The sequence below is a fragment of the Equus caballus genome, chromosome 4 (genome assembly GCF_041296265.1).
Source record: "Equus caballus isolate H_3958 breed thoroughbred chromosome 4, TB-T2T, whole genome shotgun sequence".
Classification (NCBI taxonomy): domain Eukaryota; kingdom Metazoa; phylum Chordata; class Mammalia; order Perissodactyla; family Equidae; genus Equus; species Equus caballus.
This window is the reverse complement of record NC_091687.1, coordinates 100704292-100723182: the sequence shown is the minus strand read 5'-3', so window position 1 is coordinate 100723182 and position 18891 is coordinate 100704292. Positions and strand designations below refer to the sequence as shown.

General features: G+C 43.1%; 1 protein-coding gene across 3 annotated transcripts; it reads right to left on the bottom strand.

Moving 5' to 3' along the window:
• Nucleotides 1–1142: 1142 nt before the first annotated feature.
• CASP2 (caspase 2) lies at nt 1143–18661 on the bottom strand. 3 transcript variants are annotated; one of them, XR_011438011.1, is made up of 12 exons: nt 18401–18661; nt 14773–14923; nt 14312–14479; nt 14085–14166; nt 13431–13525; nt 12991–13167; nt 7966–8094; nt 7720–7810; nt 7574–7634; nt 4080–4229; nt 3804–3913; nt 1143–3638 (listed from the first exon to the last, which is right to left on the bottom strand). XR_011438011.1 is itself a non-coding variant. In XM_014739328.3 (11 exons), the coding sequence occupies exons 1-11, from the start codon at nt 18472–18474 to the stop codon at nt 3507–3509; spliced, it is 1389 nt and encodes a 462-aa protein (XP_014594814.2). In that variant the 5' UTR covers nt 18475–18661; the 3' UTR covers nt 1143–3506. The 3 variants fall into 3 exon arrangements, 2 of the variants coding, with proteins under 2 accessions (XP_014594814.2, XP_001495710.1); XM_014739328.3 differs by lacking the exon at nt 7574–7634 and having other exon boundaries at nt 14282–14479; XM_001495660.5 differs by lacking the exon at nt 7574–7634.
• Between the last annotated feature and the right edge of the window lie 230 nt (nt 18662–18891).

Below are 18891 nucleotides of genomic sequence, written 5' to 3'. Positions count from 1 at the left end.
CCCCTTCCAATTAGATACTTTCCGCCTTGGCTCTGATATCTCATTTGTTTCATCTCTTCCTTTTTTCCTCTTCCCCATTAGAGGAAACAGGATGGGGAAGGGCAGCAGAGAAGGGCAGCCCCCAGCTCAGGGAGGGGGATAATTTTAGCAGAGAATCCCCTGGCAAAGGCAAGCAGGGGGAAGGGAATAGGGCTGTGAAATTCAACCTGATACCCTTATTCAAGGGCGGGGCTGGCAAGGACATGGAACCCAGCTCAGAGACAGATGCTGCTCTGTAATCCCCAAACATATCACACCTCCCAAAAGCCCTCCTATCCTGAACATGGGCACTTACCTTACTCCCACTATTCCAGTACGTCCCTAACCTCTCCTAGACTTTGTATTCCTTCCTCCCTTGAGATATCCCACTGTTTTTCTCACAGTACAGCCAGCCAGTTTCAGTCTACTATTCATGCCTTTTGCCTGTGTTCTTCCTCAGCCAATTCCCCTCCCTCCACCTGGTGAGAGGCTTCAGCTCAACTTAATCCCTTTTTGTTCTTCCCCTGTGTATTTCTCAACAACTATCACCAAGGGTCCACAGCTGCTTCCTACCAAAATGCTTCTATAGAATTTCCCATCCCCTGCTAAACCTCCATAGCCCATTTGCCTCTCCAAGAACACACTTTAGATACATTGCACCCCGAGAATCCCCAACTCACACGCAGCCCATTGATTAGAGCTCTTCTATGCTGCCCTAGAGTCCTCTCTTACAATCTATGCCCATCAACTCCAAATTGGACCATATGAGAAATGGAACTGTACAATCCCCATCATCCTCCTATTCCAGCCCAATCTGTTTTTCCAGCCTCCATCTCATAATCTAAATAATCCAGAAGCAACACTGCTTGCTAATGACTCTGCCATCTTCTGACCATGAGAAATCCCAGCGCTAACTACATTTTCAGCAGTTGCCTGTGGCCGTGACAACTAAGATGGGCTCATCTCAGGTGTGGACCTGCACATATAAAGAAGGTCTAGCAGCAAAATAATAAGGGGTGTTCAGCCCTGAGTATGCCTTGTGACATGGTGAGGAATGCTGTCAGGGGCTACGGAAGGAAAATATGTGGGATTCATAAGACTGAGTATCTAGACACACACAGACATCAGTAATAAATACGAGCATTTATTTGGCACCTGATGGCAATACAAAATCCTGGCAGTGGGAAGTGGAAAGGTTCTATCACCCAAATACTTCCATATGATACTGACCCAAGGGCAGGACTTGGCAACAAGTCTCTGAACCACCTGGCTCACAGAACAAGTATTGACTAAGCACCTGAACTTCTGTAGGCCGAGCACTGTGCCAGGCACTATGGGGGAAGTGGAGGACGTTGTCTCACACGTGACATCTGTCTCACACATGACATCTGTCTTCAGGAGCTAATTAATACCAGTGGATAAAACAAAACACATGGAAAAATAGAGTACAAACGCTCAACTGTGTATATTATCAAAGGGAAATTTTGTCAAAAAGGAGGATTCTAGCTAGGATTGCTTTCTTCCTTCTTTCATTCAACAAACATTTATTGAAGACCTACCATGTGCCAGGCACTGGGTACATACTGGTGAACAAGAGAGACAAGGGTTCTGCTCTCATGGAACTTACGACCTAGTAGGGGAGACAGAAATGAACAGGTGAAGCAAGTAAATATATGATTATAGATTGTGATATGTGCAACAAAGGAATTAAACAGGATGCAGTAAGAGAGAAGCACAGGAGAAGACTGTTTACAGATAGAAGGGCCTGGGAAGGCCTCCGGAGGGGGGCTTTAAGCTGAGACTTGAAGAATGAAGAAGCCACTCAAGCCAAGGACGGGAGACCCCAGAAAAGTGAGATGGTCCAGGACAGGAAAGAGCTCAGAATTATGAAACTGAAGAAGCCACTGTGGCTGTCATTTAGAGGGAAATTAGTACTTAATGAGGTTCAAGGGGGAAGGCAGGGGCCTTGTAGGCCAAGGTAAGAAGTTGGATTTTATTTGAGGTATAGAAGGAAACCAAAGCGTTCCAAACACGGGAGTGACATGATCAGACTTCTATTTAAAAATCAAAACCAAAATCTGTCACATAGAGGTTAGATTAGAAGGGGCAAGAATAGAAGTAGAAAAGAAGGGCTTAAAGAACAGGAGAGTTTCATAGAAGCAAAGATAAAGAAGGCTTCTAGGGTAACCTAATAACATATGGAAGTGCCCTCCTTGAAATGGAGAGACGTAATGGGAAGGGGAAACAGGCCATATAAAATCAAAAGGGGATTTAACACTGAAGCAGAAAGCAGGAACAAGGTACTGCATTATATCCTTGAGCAGCCAATGATCCAATTAAGTACTATCTAAGCAATTTGGGGGCAGCAATAAACAGGATGAAATGAAGGTAAAGAGGAGAGGAAACAGGAAGCAGGGAGATAACAACTAGGAAGCTTTTACAGAAAGGGACATTTCATAGGAAGAAAAGAGAAGATAAGGTGACAGGTTGTAGAGTACAAGCTACTCTTATCTGCCTCTGCTGACACTCTGCAAGGCTTATTTCAGTAACAAAGTTCAGAGAGAGAACCACCAATTAAAAGATCTTTGCAACTTCCGTGGGCAAAGATCAACGAGCTGACACTCTCTGCAAGGCTCATTTCAGTAACAAAGTTCAGAGAGAGAACAACAATTAAAAGATCTTTGGAACTTCTGTGGGCAAAGATCACCAAGTTACAGACACAAGGCATCCAAACCCTAAGCTCTGCTGAACAGTTGAATTCCTTGAGCTGAGAAGACTGTCCTTCCACTGTGTGGCCTTGCGGTTCCGAAGGGAATGCACAGGTCATTTCCACATATAGCAACAGAGTGTGTCTCTAGTTCTGTTTGTCTTTTTGAAGACAAATGAAAAATGCCTACATTAAATCACCCTTGATCTCATGACATTCCTCTTGTGTCACGTGTTTATTCTCAGGGAAATAGAAGCCCATTAAGCAGTTAGCTCAGTAGCCGCTTTCCCTTTATGAAGAAGAAGTCAAACAACCTATTTCCTATGCACCCGAGGTCCCAGCAACTCACTCTGGGACAAATGGGGTTGGGACATGAAAGAAAAGATAGGAGATGATCTCTGAGACGTCTTAACTAACATAACGAAAGCAATTACCAAAGTGCTACCTACAAAACCCTGGGGGCAGGAACTCAACACAAACATCGAGGAAACCCATATGCACTCTCCCCATAAAGACACTGTGTTCACAACATCATTTACCAGGCTCCTCTACTGCAGCCAAACACTTGGCAATAAGTCCAGCCAGAGCCAGCTCTACAGGGAAAGAGCTTCACATAGTCCCACACTCAAAGGCGGAGATGATGAGTGTGTGAAACAAGCCTGGGAGATTCCCAATCCCTGAGAGGGGAGAACAGAAACCGTGCATCTTGAAGAGAAAAGGCTGTCTCATGCTTCCTGTGGTCCAGCAGCCTCTATCCAGCATGGATGATGGAGAGGTGGCATCACGTGGGAGGGTGTCCTGGGAATAGATAGAGGTGACGGCACAGAGTGCTACAGTACTCAGACATCTCCTTGCATCGGTGGAACTCTGTGCCAGGGGCATATCCTTCACGCTCCTTGATAAGTGCATTCACCTGGAAGGGCAGAAAGCAACGGTCCAAAGTCTGAGAATGTGGTGTTTGCACAATACCAGCACAACCAGAAGGGGAGAGACACTATGAAAAATAGTGCATGGGAGGAGGAAGGTAGAACACTGTGGAGATGCAAAAGCTTCATGGAGCCAAACTGAGCCAACGTACCTTAACAAGCATGTCGGCCACGTGCATGTCACAAGCTCTCTCAGAGAACACTTGGGTGAGGGCCTCAATGTACCAGGAACCCCTTTTGGTGTTACGCATGGCAGCAGTCCCTGCAAACAGGACAGTATTAACCACAGTGTGAAAGTTACAGAATACCCTCACACAGCTGGACATCCCAAACTAGACTTCCACGGCACCTTGTACCTTCCCCAGTCAGAGAGCCAGTATGAAAAACTACATGTCTAAGAGAGTGTCAACTTTTAGAACTCAAAATACCTTTGAGGCAGGCATAGCCACATATCATGTCTGAGCGAGTGGGCAGTCGCATCTTCAGCAACTCCTCTTTACCAGCATCACTCTCCTCGCACTCAGGGGATTTTGCATGGTTCTTTCCATCTTGCTGGTCAACCCCACGATCTGTTTCATCTGTAAAAAGGCAGACAGAATGGACAAAGACATTAGTTCCTCCCATCTCTCTTGGGCCCATCATAGGCAAGCCCAAGTTCCCTACAATCTTGACTAGGAAGAGCCATTTCCAGCTGTTACCTCCAACCTATGTCTGTTAAAACAAAAGCAAAAATCGTTACTCATTCCTCTCTCAGCATGCCTCCATTCCTCAGGGAGTGCCCATTACAGGCCAGGCACGGTGCTCAAGCATGTGCACTTAGATATGGTCTAAGCTTTGTCCATTCTGTGTAAGACAGGAAAAGTGCTGAATCCCACACTCCTTGTAAACACAACTAAAAGTCATCCATGTCCATGATTTCCTTGTTCAATTAGCAATATACCTGGGAGTCACAGTGCTTTTTATTGCAATACACAACAAAATACGGATACATTTAGTTTTATTATATAAAAAAGAAAAAGTTAATAAACTAAAAATGATTACTATATGCATGCTATATAAAATCACAACTTCAAACCTATGTATCAATAAAACACTATGAAACTAAGCATAATCAGCTTTTGGTATTTTTAAATCACTTACTACTTGTTTATTAATTTCATAAGACAAATTGTAGGGGGCATCCAAGATTCAAGAGAAATTTAAAAGAGGAAAAACTTAGGATAATTTGACTATTTTCTTCTATATAATTGAAAAAGAACACTATTGTTCAATTTTGGCAGCCATTTCTCAACATACCCTGAGTACACGCCCAATGTCTTGACCCAGGCCTTATCTATCCCTACACATATTCTTATCTTGATGCTGTTTTATTTTGGGGGTGCTGTAGGGAGGAAAGACAGGGAGGACACACAGCTCAACAAACGAAAGATAAGAGTATGCTCTTTTACAGTATTTCCTGCTCCATGCAACATTCAAGAGAGCCTAAAAGGGGAGTGAAGCTTGAAGAATTATGGGGAAAACGACCAAGATTCACTGATCCAATAAAAATTTACTGAGCAACTGCCATATGCCAGGCACTGTTTCTGCTTTGAGCCCTAGGGATACAGGGAAGAAAAGGCTGCTGCTCTGATGGAGCTTACTCTTCAGTTTAGGAGCGGGGTGCGGGGCGGGGACGATAGGACAGAGGACGGGACTTCTTACAGACATCAATTACGTTAACTAAATAGGACAGATGACAGGTGACCTCAAATTTTCAAAGGAGCACTGGTCATTCCCTGAAGGATTTAATTTTAGAGAAAAGATCCAAATGACCCCAGAAAAGAGCAATTTCTCCCAATCCAGATCTACACTGTACATATCTCTGAATATAGGAGAAAATGATCATGAATGTCTTTATTTCATTTTACTTTGCTTGGTGATACCTTGTAAAAAGGAAACAGGCCAAGCTGAATGTGTCCCTCAAGAGAAAGGAAAATTCTCTCTTGCCTTCACATCTCACATCTATTAATCAATAAATGTTATCGATTCTTTCTTCACAATACCCCCACATCTGTTTTCTACATTATTGCTACAATTTTTTAGGCAAATTAGTTTTCATCCGTTCGTTCAATGTTTATTAAGGGCTACCATGTATCAGGCAATGCTCTGGGCCTAGGGATACAGCAGGTGAAAAATAAGTTCCTGCTCTCACACACTCTTCTTAGTGCAGCACCCCGCCATGGAAATTGTCCTGGAAAAAAATTTGTCACATTATTTCTTACTTAAGCTCACAATAGCTCCATACTATTATCTGTTAAAGTCCAAAACCTCAGCTGTGACTAAAGGTTTATAATCAGCTTATCTAGCTCATGTGGCCAGCCACATCTCACTACACACTTACACAGATGCTCAACTTTTAATTAGATACGGGCATACTTCTGGTTCAACACACCATTCTTTTTTGGTGAGGGGGGGGCAGCCTTTTAATCTTGGCATGCTTCTCATATTGTATTCCCTCTTTTCCTCTGAAAGGTTCTACCTGCTACTCCACATCTATGTAAAGCTTATCATTCTGGGTCCAAATTAAAGCCTTACCCTATCCACAAAATCTCTTCAAACTAAGCTCACTTAAAATGTTCACACCTCATTAATTTCACTCTTGTTTACTTGAGGCTTTTGAACCATTCTCAAGCTACTTTGCTTTATTTTCTGAGAAACAGTATGCTCTTTAGAGAGAGAAAACACTTTCTTCCTTTTTTTTTTTGAGGAAGATTAGCCCTGAGCTAACTACTGCCAGTCCTCCACTTTTTGCTGAGGAAGCCTGGCCCTGAGCTAACATCGTGCCCATCTTCCTCTACTTTATATGTGGGACGCCTACTACAGCATGGCGTGCCAAGCGGTGCCATGTCCGCACCCAGGATCCAAACTGGTGAACCCCGGGCAGCCGAGAAGCGGAACGTGCAAACTTAACCGCTGCGCCACCGGACCGGCCTGGAGAAAACATTTTCTTTTCCTTTTGTATAGTCCTCGTCATGTTACAGGACCTTAACAAACCATATTCTTTGGTGACATTAGGAGCATAATAACAATATTAACCATTTACATCTGTTGAACACGCAATAGATAAAAAAAATTATTTGAATGTTTGGACAAAGTGACCTTTAAACCAAACAACGAGCCCCTTGATCATGTTATAACAGTCACAGTTACATTTTCTGTGGATTTACTATGAGCCTTTCATTCGTATGATTTCATTTAACCATCACAACAACTTTAAGTACGTCTGATAATTATCTACATTTTTGATGGAGGAAACTAAGGTGGAGGGACATCAAGTAACTTCTCTGACTTGACATAACCAGTCAGTGGTAGAGGTAGAATCTGACTCCAAGGATAGAGCTTTTAATTATTACTGTTTTCCTCCAGGATGAGCAGCATGCTCGCATGTCTTCTGAGCCTAGTCACGGAGTCCTGGCACTTAAAGAGGTAAAACAGGCTGCATGCAAGAAAGAAGAGGGACGGAAGCAGCTCATGGAAGAGTAAGAGCCACAGGCTGACATGGGGCTTCCGCACTGCTATCCTGCAGGGTACAGGAATGACAAAGGGAAGGAAGGAGGCAAGAATGGCAGTATAGGTGAAAAGAGAAGTAAAGGAGAAAGTGGAAAGGGGGGGAGAGATGGAGACAGGAAAAGAGGAAGGGGATGAAGTGGGAGGGACAGGAAGAAGAGACAGACAGAAAATCCTTAACTGGAATGAGTAACCAAAAAAAAGTGCATCAGTGTTAATAAGCACAGAAAAAAGTAAGGGTTCTCAGGAAAGAAGGCAAAGACACAGATAAAGAGAGTCTTGAGAACAGGATATGACGGTGCACAGAGAGCTGACCAACCTGAGAGCCATGGGCTGCCCAAGTCCCAGCACACCCCATGCATTGGGAGACACTTACAGAGCAAGAGAGGCGGTGGCAGCAGTGAACAGAAGGAGGTGCCCAAGGGATCCAATAGCACCTGAGAGGAGCAAACAGGAAAGTGAGAGCTGGTGGGAGGCTGCCCAGGAGCCACCACCCAGGTGCTGGTCTGCTAGGGCACTCACCTCCACGGCAGGCCTGGATGAAGAACATTTTCGGCTTGTTCTGTAGGCTCGGGCAGTTGGCATTGTCAAAGAGCCGAAAAACCTCTTGCAGCTGCCAGAAAGAAATAAGGGAGAAGGGAGGTTAAGCAGTCAGTAGGACCTCCTGAGTTCTATACATACAATAGCAGCCATCACTGGGAAGACAGGCAGGCAGGGGAGGCGAAGCCACCTGGCTTCAAGAGCTATCATCCACAAGACTGCACGTACCTGAAGCAGTTTGCCATCCACACCATAGATGCCACCCTCCACGCCATGAGAGAGGAGTGCCACTATGCAGGAGTCAGTGACACGGTGAGCAGGTAACTGGGCAAAATTCTGGAGTTTCTCTTGCATTTCCTAGAAGAAAGATAACTTTTAGTGTTGTTCACTGTAGACAGCACCAACATAAGCTTTACTTTGGTGTCTGACACTCTAAGCTATTAGAAGATTAAAATGTTTTCTGAACGTTCCTGTGGTCAATAACTGAAGTCAGAGACCCTTTGAGAAGCTGAAGAAAGCTGTGGACTCACCAGAAGAATGCATGACTTCAGATACAGAATTCTCAACATAATTTCACAAAATTCACAGACTCACTGAGATATGTTAAGAACTCCCGGATTAAAGCAAGTTACTAATGAAGCTAATCATGAGTGAATTAACTTTATCCATTCCCCAGTCATCAACCAGATCCTTCTGTAGAGCAATACCCTTGCAAATATATGGCACAAGGGGGACCACCAGGTGAGCTGTGAATGAATAAGTAACCTACCTCTCCAACTACAGGAAAATAACCTGCTCTGTGACAAAGGGCTAACAGCATCATAACAATAGAGAACAGCAGTAGTACTTCTAGGCTATATTCTGTCTGAGATTTTAAGTTCCCAGAGACAGTGACAACGTCTGTATAATAGATGCTTTGTTCAGGGAAGAGCACACTCTATGGAGGATTCTGTACAGGGCTACGACTTCATACACAGGTTACGGAATCAGACAAACCTAGGTTTGACCCCTGGGTTCATAAACAGGAACCAGTTACTTAGCCCCTCAAGGCTCTAATACCTATTTTTTAAGAAGATAATTAAGAGTAAATTTTCTCCAAGTTTGTGAAGATTAAATAAGATATTAAATAGAAAGGACTTATTACTATGTCTGGCATATATTGCAAAGATCTGCCACTATTATAATATGCTTGTCTAACAAAGAGTAACAAGGATACCATTTTTTCGAAGAGACCTATTATTGGTCAATCTTGTAGTCCAATTTAAGAATCTTGTTTATCTTGCACTAAGTTGCCCTACATGAATACCATTCTACCTTAAGCATTTGGCCCATCCAATGGAAAAATAGACTATATCTAATAGTATAACAATCTGATGCAAATGGTTAAACCTATGTCTCCCTCTGCAGCTCAAGATTTTTGGGTTGTCTCTCCTATCTGAGATAAGCAAAGAGAAAACAAGTTCATTTTATTATGAATGAACTACAATGATGAATATGCTACCTATGCAGAACAGTTACAGTACACGTATATCTAACAGTTACCATATACAGCCCCCAGTGAAAAGCACACTTGTATACTACATTGCAGTGGATCTCAGAGTGTGGTCCCTAAAACAGCAGCATCACCTGAGAACTTGTAAGAAATGCAAAGTCTTGGGACCCAGCAACTGTAGTTTAACAAAGCCTCCAGTTGATTCTGAAATGCAAAAGTTTGAGAACTACTGATCTCTTTGTTTGGAATACTTCTGTTTGCAGATAACTGAGACTTAATGACATAAAATAACTTGAAAGTCTGCAACTTAACTGGAAATGGAGAAATTGGCTCTGTTGAAAAAGTATGTATATTTTCTGGCCAAACTGAAACCAACCATAAGATTGTAAATCTTAAGGTAATAAGATATATCCAAAATTCATTTATTTCAAGAACATATAATCTCAAGAGAATACATAAGTATGATGCTCCCTGGAGTTGACCATGATAGAATTTAACATATAGTAGTTAAGGTTAATTTTGCTCAAAGAAGAGAATAAAAATATATGCTTGGCACTTACGAGTATTAAACTTAAGTGAGATTATTAGGTCAGTAAATAGAGAACAACAAAGCCCAAAGTGAGAACACACACTTTGTAACTGAATTTAATAAGACTAAACCATTCAATAAATGGGGATTAGTCATTGGAGGAATTTTTCCAAAAGAAGCATAGCTTAAAATAGGATCCGTAGATTTATTTCTGATAAAATTACAGTACTTCTATAAATAGCAGAGTCTTAACTCTTGTGTGTGTTTTTGGCTGGGGGTATGGGGGACAGAAGAGAAAATAATAACCTGTGAACCTGTGAAATTACATGCAAAATTTTCTGGGTAGCTCCATTTTCCTGGAATGACCCTTAGCTTGTCCCTACATTCTCAAAGCAGTCTGTGACCCAAATGCAAGTTAAAAACCAATACTTATGGTAAAAGGAAATTTGCCAGTTTAAAATGTGTCTCATTTCCTAATATTATATGAGAAACTATTATTCTAGAACTAGCAACCTCATGAGGGAGACTCAATGAGGAAAGACTTTGATGATGAAGAGAAAAACTGAAAACCCACGTGAGCAGTGAGAATATCAGCATGCTCTTTAGCACTGTCAAGGGAAGAGGATTCGCTAAGCCGAAACTACTTCCAATCTTTAAACGGAATTATCTCTAAAATCAAAAAGGTATAATAGGGGTAAAAAAGAGAGGATCTTAATTTTTTTGGTTCTGATTCTTTGCTCATAAAATAATGACCTGATAAAAGAGCTGAGTCTCATGAGAGGTCCTACCAGGAGGAAAGTATTTTGTGCAGATGCCCAGTGTATCAATTTATCATACCCATTGTAATTACCTGATTTTAACTGTATCTGAGAGTTTGGGCGCTGTCAATTTTGATTCTGCATGTCCTCACATTTCTGAATCTTGACAGCTGAGGATTAAGCTACATGGAGGGCTAGAGTCCAAAGTTCAGTCCTAAGCCTTTTGTACCTGTTACTCTAATCTCTTCCTCAAAGATCTCATACTCTTTCACTACTTAAAGCATTTTTCCCACACAAGTCATTCCCAAATTCCTCTTTGGTCCTGACTTCCTTTGAGGCCCTCAATTCCTTACTTAATTTTCCCATCATTCTCCATATACAATCAATCACCAAGCGCTGATAGTACAAGCACGCCATTAGACTATTTTTCACAGAAATTCTTTCCTGTTTGGTCTACTTTCCTGCCCAGGCCCTCAACATCTCATACGGGCATTACAATATTAACTCCAAACTGGATTCCCTGCCACTAGTCTGTACTTCATCCTTTACAATAGTGCTGTATTAATCTTCCTGAATCATTACTATGAATGCACCACCTTTCTGTTCAAAAATTATTAATGATATTCTAATGTCAAAATAAAGAAGTTCAATTCCTTCGGGAAGTAAGGCTCTGTGCATTCTGGTCCCTTTATTTTCATTCTTATTTTTGGCAGTCCTTTGCCCTAGGCATTTATTTGGTTTATCCACTAGGTCCCTAACATCACACGCACATTTCTGTTCTATATGCTATTCTCCCTGCCTAGGATCCCTTCACCACTCCTCTCTGCTTTAGTAGCTTCTATCCTTCAAGACCAGCTCAAGTCTCATATCCTCCAGTTCTCCTTCTGAGCATACGGAATCAGGCGATTGTTTCTTCCTCTTAACTACTATAGAAGACACTGTCTCTAATCTTGTTTAGTCCTTAGGAACATAAGGGATACACTTCCTTTTTGGCTGATGTCAAGACTCCCTTATCTAAATGAGGTACCTTAAACTCAAGGTCCACATTTTAAAAATCTAACATAGTTAGATAGCTAACATAGTTCCCCCCCATTTTAAGGAACTCAAAGTTTAACTCAACTGCAATTCTACTTATAGAACAATGTAACCAGAGAATTAGGACCCAATAGGTTTTTGGATCTGCATCAGGTTTGGCATAAGTGGGAATGGTATTTGTGAAGTGGGCTCATGGGCTCATTAAATCTACTGAACGTTTCTGAAAAACAGTAGTATATAGCCAACTTGGCGACTCAGGATTGTATTTTTAACCAAGTATAGAACATCCCTTATCAATTGCATAAAATTTGGAAAACCATAACATGAATTCCTAGTAAAAGGAACAGCTAGACCAAAACATATGAAACATAAACAGCACTCATTTTATTAAGTGAGCTTCTTATAGGATTCCCTCTAGGAATTATGGCTGGTGTCCTACACTTATGACTTCATGACCAGCAGCCTTCTCAGGAAAGCACATAGTTTACCTAAATACTTGATAACTGAAGCAATTGTTCCAGACATAACTTTGAAACAAAGGTGGGTTTACTTCTTTGCATGGGCTGTCATTAGGAAGCTGGCAAAAACAGCATGTCAAGAAGAACACTCAAGTACCTACTGATGAAACTGGCCTTACCAAAAGTAGAGCAAATGCTTAATTATTCTCACAGAAGCAAGAGTGCTGAGAAACAGAAACAAAGACCACAGATAATGCTGAAGACGAAACAAAGATCCCCTATCTCAACAGATCAAAGTCAATCTCCTGGAAACTTTACCACTGACATTCTGAAAGGCAAATTTAGGAAAGTACTAGTATTCTGGAATCAAAATGAATAATTAATATCGATTTACCAACAGGCTATTATCAATTTCAAAACAGAAATACCTAAAGGTAACAATGTCAGTAGTGCAGCTCAGTAATTGAGGTCAACAGGGAACAAGCCACAATGAAAATGCTAATGATCTACAGGAATCTAGTCCAGAAGTAATCTACCCTAAGATCTGTCTTGTGGCCATACAACTGTTCAGAATGAGCAATTTCCCCATATGCTAATTCATTAAACTGTCAAAAAAATGGTATTTATAAGGACAATTTTAGCAAACTTTCATTTACAAGAATTTTATCTGCCAAAGTAATCTTCTGAACAATAACTGGACTTGTAAGTAGCATTATCAATCAAGAAGTAAATGTCCTGCACTGTCCTGGCCTATAAATATCTTTTCTGAGTTGGTTGGGTGAATCTCAGTACTTCCTCACCTCCCGAGTACTGGGAATCAAGTTCCCTAACATGTAAAAATGAGAATTCAACCCTGAACTATTTATTACTCTTCAGGAGAGCACAGCTATCCTAGGAAGTCAATACTGAAGCAGTTGGCTGACCCTAATTTGCACCGCCCAGCTCTCTAATTTACATGGCAGTGTTTCCTGCCTTGGGTACCTTTGCAGTCTGGTCAAGAAGAACATGGACGTTGTAGCCCAAGAGCTTGAAGAGGGTGACTAGAGTGCTGTGGTCCACATCACCTCCAGAGCGAAACTCCAGGTCCTTCTCTCCAGTGAAGTGCACATTGCTCAGCACCAGTGCCAGGCCACGAGGCCGAGACTGCAACCTATAGGCCTGGCGGGGGAAGGCCAATTAGACCATGAGTTTCTTGAGGACAGAAACTGTGTTTCCTGACTAGATAAGACACTTCAAGAAAACAAAGACATCATACTCTTCTTAACCCCACCAGATAAAAATAGAGAAATGCACACCTAAGACATTCAATCAGCAATGACTTTCTGACAAATAAAGCAGGAAGGAAATGTATATGCAAACTAAGCTCAGACGCCCAGGAAGGATATCTCATTCCTCAACTCTTGCCATTCTGAAAGACTCACCAGCTGGTAGTGTGCTTGATAAAACTCAGGAGTGCAAGGCTTCACCTGAAGGCAGGGAGGACCATCTCCGTTGTCTAGGGAGTGTTCCACAGTATCTGTGCCACAGAGAGCCAAAAAACTAGCACACAATCTATGCATCAATCTTGGTACTTCAGTATAACTTCAGGCACCCTTCTGAACTGGGGTTTTGCTAATTTGTAAGATCCATGAGGGCAGAGACCCTGTCTGCTTTTGCTCATCACTGGGTCCTCTGTACTTAGCCTGCGTATAGAAGGTACTCAACTCACTGAACGACTGAATGGGATAGCTGATAAAAAGCCTTGTTCTAATCACTGGGCTACGCAATCAGCAGGGCAGTCTCAAATGTAGTCTTTTCTGATTCTAAAATAACTCAGCTTTATAGAGGCGATAGGCCAATCATATGTACGAATTTCCTACCTGCACAGGCTGCTCCAAGGGCCAATTACCATAAAAAATATCATCTGTGATGGAAGGGAAATGGGCCCAACTAAACTGTCCTGTTAGTCCCTAAAAAATTCACTGAGGGAACTCTTCCCAATATAAATGAAAATAGGTATTGTGCTAGGGCAAAGTCCGATACAAGTCAAGAAAAAAGACAACCTGCAGGACCCTTTTTATCCCATCAATTCTCACCTGTAGACAGGCGGAGCTGCTTGTGAGGAGGACAGGACTCACACACCGGGAAAGGGAGACTCAAGTCGTAGTCACAGCTCAACTGTAAGAAATCAGGACCCACCATGCCAAGCCTTAAGGAGATGGTCCAGTCCAAAAAAAACAAAAACCTAGTCTCCTCCACCCTGTCTCAAAAAATCCTTTCCCGCCAAACTAACCCTTCTCAACATATTTCTAGGGCTCCATACCGGTGGGAGTACGTGCTGAAGACCAGAAAGGGTTGTGAGTAACAGATCCTCCAGGTGGCCCTGCTTGGTCTCCCTCAGGGCTACACAGAAAGCCTCAAAAGCCTGAGGACCCCTCTTGGGCAGCAAGTTGAGGAGTTCCACATTCTGGCCGAAACTTGTAACTTTGGCCTAAGATAGAAGAATAAAACATAAAAATCATATTTACTTATCTAGCTATAATTCTACGTCTCCAGATGAGCTTCCTAGTAATGTCATGTTTGCTCTTACAGGAAAAATATGTGTTGAGTGAAGTTCTTCCCATTACTCTTGCATTATCCATCTTTTGTGTTAAACACTGCAGTGTGGAAGGGCATTTTCATTTCCTTAGTAAGGTTCTACATCCTTGCCACACTTAATCATGCTCTGTTCCTACTTCTACAACCAATTTATTTTCCTGGCTTTTCTCTTTTGCCTCCAGATACCTGAATGAGCTCCCGCATTTCTAAGGTGATGATGTCCTTCTCCAAGAGGTGTTCTAACAGTTCACTCAGCAACAGCTGTTTGGCCAGCACCACTCGGTTCTTTTTTAGAGCTTCCTGATGGTCAGGATGCATGCCACATACTCCCAATATCCTACAGATAAAGGTGGACGAAAGGTAGTCAAGCACAAGTCTTGGCACAGAAAAGTGGAGTGGAAGAGGTGTGGACAGGAAGAACAAAAAGAACAGGACATATGATCACCAAGATTAGAGACATTTTATTGAATCTGGTTAAAATTAAATAAGTATTAAGCAGTAACACATTGGTCATAAGGAAGTGATGTATAATTCTTTATGGAGAATGTTCAACCGAGACCATCTTCTGAGATGAATGGTCTAAGTAGGGGAAATATCTTTCTTGACAAAAACAACACACACAAGCACACATATTCATGAGAAAGAATACTCTTCTATCTGACAGACAAATTTTAATTAGGGATTATTCCAGAAATCATTTCACATTATTTATCCAGGCTGCTGAAAGTGCTGTAGTTTAAAATGATTCTGGGTGAGGAATAAAATAATTTAATACAATGGCAAAAACTCAAGCCAATGACCAGCTTTAATACAAAAAAAATGAGACAGATAGACACACATACACACTCACTCTCTAGCCTACTTATTCCAATTACAACTATGGTTTTTATGAGCAGAATCCTGTAAGAACTGAGTAAGTAGAAAGATGACAGAAAGTCACAGTAGGTAAATGCCAATGATGAACACAATCAACATAACTCTAAATCACTTAAAAAGTTAAAGTATGTAAAGGCTAAATTATTTTGGTAGTTGAATTTACTAGGGATATCTTTATTTCAAAGATATCTTACTTTTGCTACAGGTTTGGTAGATCAGCTTGTTTATGAACTAAAAGAATCCCATGTACAATATATAACATCTGTGTGTCTAGTTTATATGAACCCAGAGCTTGCCAGCCTAGTCAGTTTCCAAATACATGATTATAAGGGCCTCATGGCAGTGAGAAAGAATACGGTAATAGCTTCAGTTTATAACTTAAAAACTTATGTAAAAATGCATCTTGATTCCAAAGATGTTAAAATGTGGGGGAATAAATGTGCATCTTAGAATCAGTGAGATAGCATGCAGTTTAGGATGTTCTTGGCTTAACTCTGGTTAGAGATTCATAGTTAGAGGAAAAAGCACTGTCTTGGAAGAGCTGAGGGAGATCCAAGAAGACAGCACATGGAATCCAAAGGCAGATGAAATGGTCAGTAAACATTCCCAGGTTTGGAAGCAGCCAACTTTGATTAAATTTTGGGTTTGGGAAAGTGATGTTTGAAACTTTTTTTTTTTTTTTGGTGAGGAAGATTGTCCCTGAGCTAACATCTGTGTCAATCTTCCTCTATTTTACATGTGGGATGCCACCACAGCATGGCTTGATGAGTGATGTGTAGGTCTGCACCTGGGATCTGAACCTGTGAACCCCCAGCGGCCAAAGTGGCACCAGCAGACTTAACCACTACACCACCAGGCCAGCCCTTTGAAACTCCATTTCAACTTCTTGTTTCTGTTCTAATAGTCCTGTTACCCTAAACCTTCAGTAAAAACGTGCTACAACACCGTCTAGAGAAAGGAAAAACCCCATTTAAGAATCACCTTAGAAGACACCAAAGCAGTCACAACGATGACATATATGTACTCTAGTAAAAATAAGTGTTAGGAGGCCAATGACAAGATAACATCACAGCTGGATGCTGAGTATTTCCTTAGGATTGATAACGATAGTGGAGAAGGCTCACTCAGGTTTCTTCCCTTAGTTTACCAGAGCAGTTTCCCCTTAACTTTCTCCTCCCTTGGCTTCCATGACACCATTCTCTCCAGGTCCTTTCTCTGCCTAATGTTCCTGTTTCCTTCAGAGGAACTTTGGCTTGCCCTTAAATGCTGATATTCCATTAGCACCCTCCTCTCAAAGAGCCTCTCCCTATTCAGTCTCATCTACACTCACAATTCACTAATTGACTCCCAGTTCTTACCTCTTTCAAGTTCTAGACTTAAATTTTCAATCAATAGCTCATTAGGCTTAATCTGAAGCATTACCCATTCTTCACACACCTGCTCCTTCCTGTATTCCATATTATGTAGAGTCTCAAATGGGGACGTTCCAAAGGTAACTGCAATCACCTAGAAATTTAGGACACGTCTGCAATGGGAGTGATGTGGGGTCAGCAACCCGAAGAGTCGAAAGAAAGACGTCTTGGACTCTCAAGGTCTGGCAGTAGTGCTCTTTTATTTAGAGAATAGTGTGGAACAGCATGGGGACAGGACCCATGGGCAGTAAACAGCTGCTGCTGAATGGGGACAGGACCCATGGGCAGTCAGAGCTGCTGTGTGGGGACAGGACCCACGGGCAGGAAGAGCTGCTGCTGCCTCTGCCAACATGGGTTGAGAATAGGGCTAAATTTAAGGCATATGTATGTGAGTTATTTCTTTACAAGACAAAGGAAAGAATATGTAAAAAAGTCGTTAAAATGGTATTAGTGCAGGTGGGGTCTGGTTATTGGGTGGTTTTATAACTTTTAGATAAGAATCAAACCGGGTTAAGTAAATGGCAGAAGCCACCATCTTAAATATTATCTTCAGCTAAAGACAAAGGAGGATGTTGGTGGTGGGGAGGGGGGGTCAGTTACATGAGGTTACCTGACAAGCACAATAAACAAGACTTAAGTCCTTGCTTTTGGCATTGATTTAAGATTTTCTAGAGATAAAGTCATCCCCTCTTCTTCCTGGTACAGAGAGGGAGACACCTGTACGGATGGAGATTTCCTTTACAATGTAAATGTCTCTTAACAAAGGGTAAGTAAATTCTACTCCTCAGAGCCTCCTTCCCCTCTGCAGTTTTCAAAAGTAACCAGCCTAAAATAATCAGGAGGACGGGGTGGAGAAAAGGACACAAAGGGAGCTCTTGATTCTCTGTCCTGCAAGTTCCAGCTCTGAAGTCCTAAATTAATCTTCTGGGTCCGGACCAGGAGGCATTAAAACATGTTATCCTGGGTGGTGTCTGCCATGAAATGATATAACTGGGGCAGAGCAGAGACACATTCGCAGCCTCGGGAACCTCCCTGTCCTTTCAAAGTACTCAAACCCCAAAGCCTGTGCTGACTGCTTTGAAAATCTGCTCACTATATCCAAAACAATACGGGTCATAATACGTTCAATCCAATCAAATGCACATCAGGCAGAATTCTGAGGTCTGCAGGTCTCACCTGATTTTCAGGCGGCAGAGTATAGTTTCTCATAAAGCAACCACGGGAAATAAAAGATGGAGAATCTTTAAGAGAAGCCGAGAGTTGGGAGGACTGGAAAGAGCTCCCCTTGTGTGCCTCCCCTCGGGTTGGACGAAGGGAGGCTGGGCAGTCTCTGCTGACAAGGGACAAGGCTGAGAAGAGGCCTGCCGCCCGCGCGCCCCTCAGGGGCTCAGCCCGGCCTCCCACCCTTGGTAGAAAGCTGCTTCCAGGGGCTCCGAGGGGAGGGGGCGCCAAGGCCTTACGCCTGACACCCGCGTTCCCCTGCCCTGGGCCCCCATGAAGGACCCCTGGGACCCTCCCCCACTCACCTGCGCCCCCTGTCCGCGGCCATTAGCCCCTTTTGCTGGAGCGCGGGCAGGGAGGGCGCGCTCGGCGCCGCCATTTCCCGCTTTTCCCGGGCTGTGCACGCACCGCCCACAATCCAAACAAACCAAAAGCCGTCGCATCCTCCGCAGCCCCCGCCCCGGCCGCCGGCGCACAACGCGCCTGCGCGCCTCTCGCCTAGCTCCGCCCCTGTACGAGGCCGGCCGCGCCGCCAACGCTTCCGCCTGGGCGCGCGCAGGCGCAGAGCCCGCGCGGTGGAAGCGCCGTCCAATGGAGTGAGAGAGCGCGCTCGGCGGAAGGGGAAGGGGTGGGGGGAGAGCGAGGAGCCGCCCAAAACCTGCGTGGGAATCCGACTGGTCACCGGTTCCCGCGGAAATCACGGTGCCCTCCCAGGCGCCTCCCCCTTCCCCTCCCCTCCCCCCCCCCCCCCCCCCCCCCCCCCCCCCCCCCCGTTGAAAGAACTTCATGCAGACGG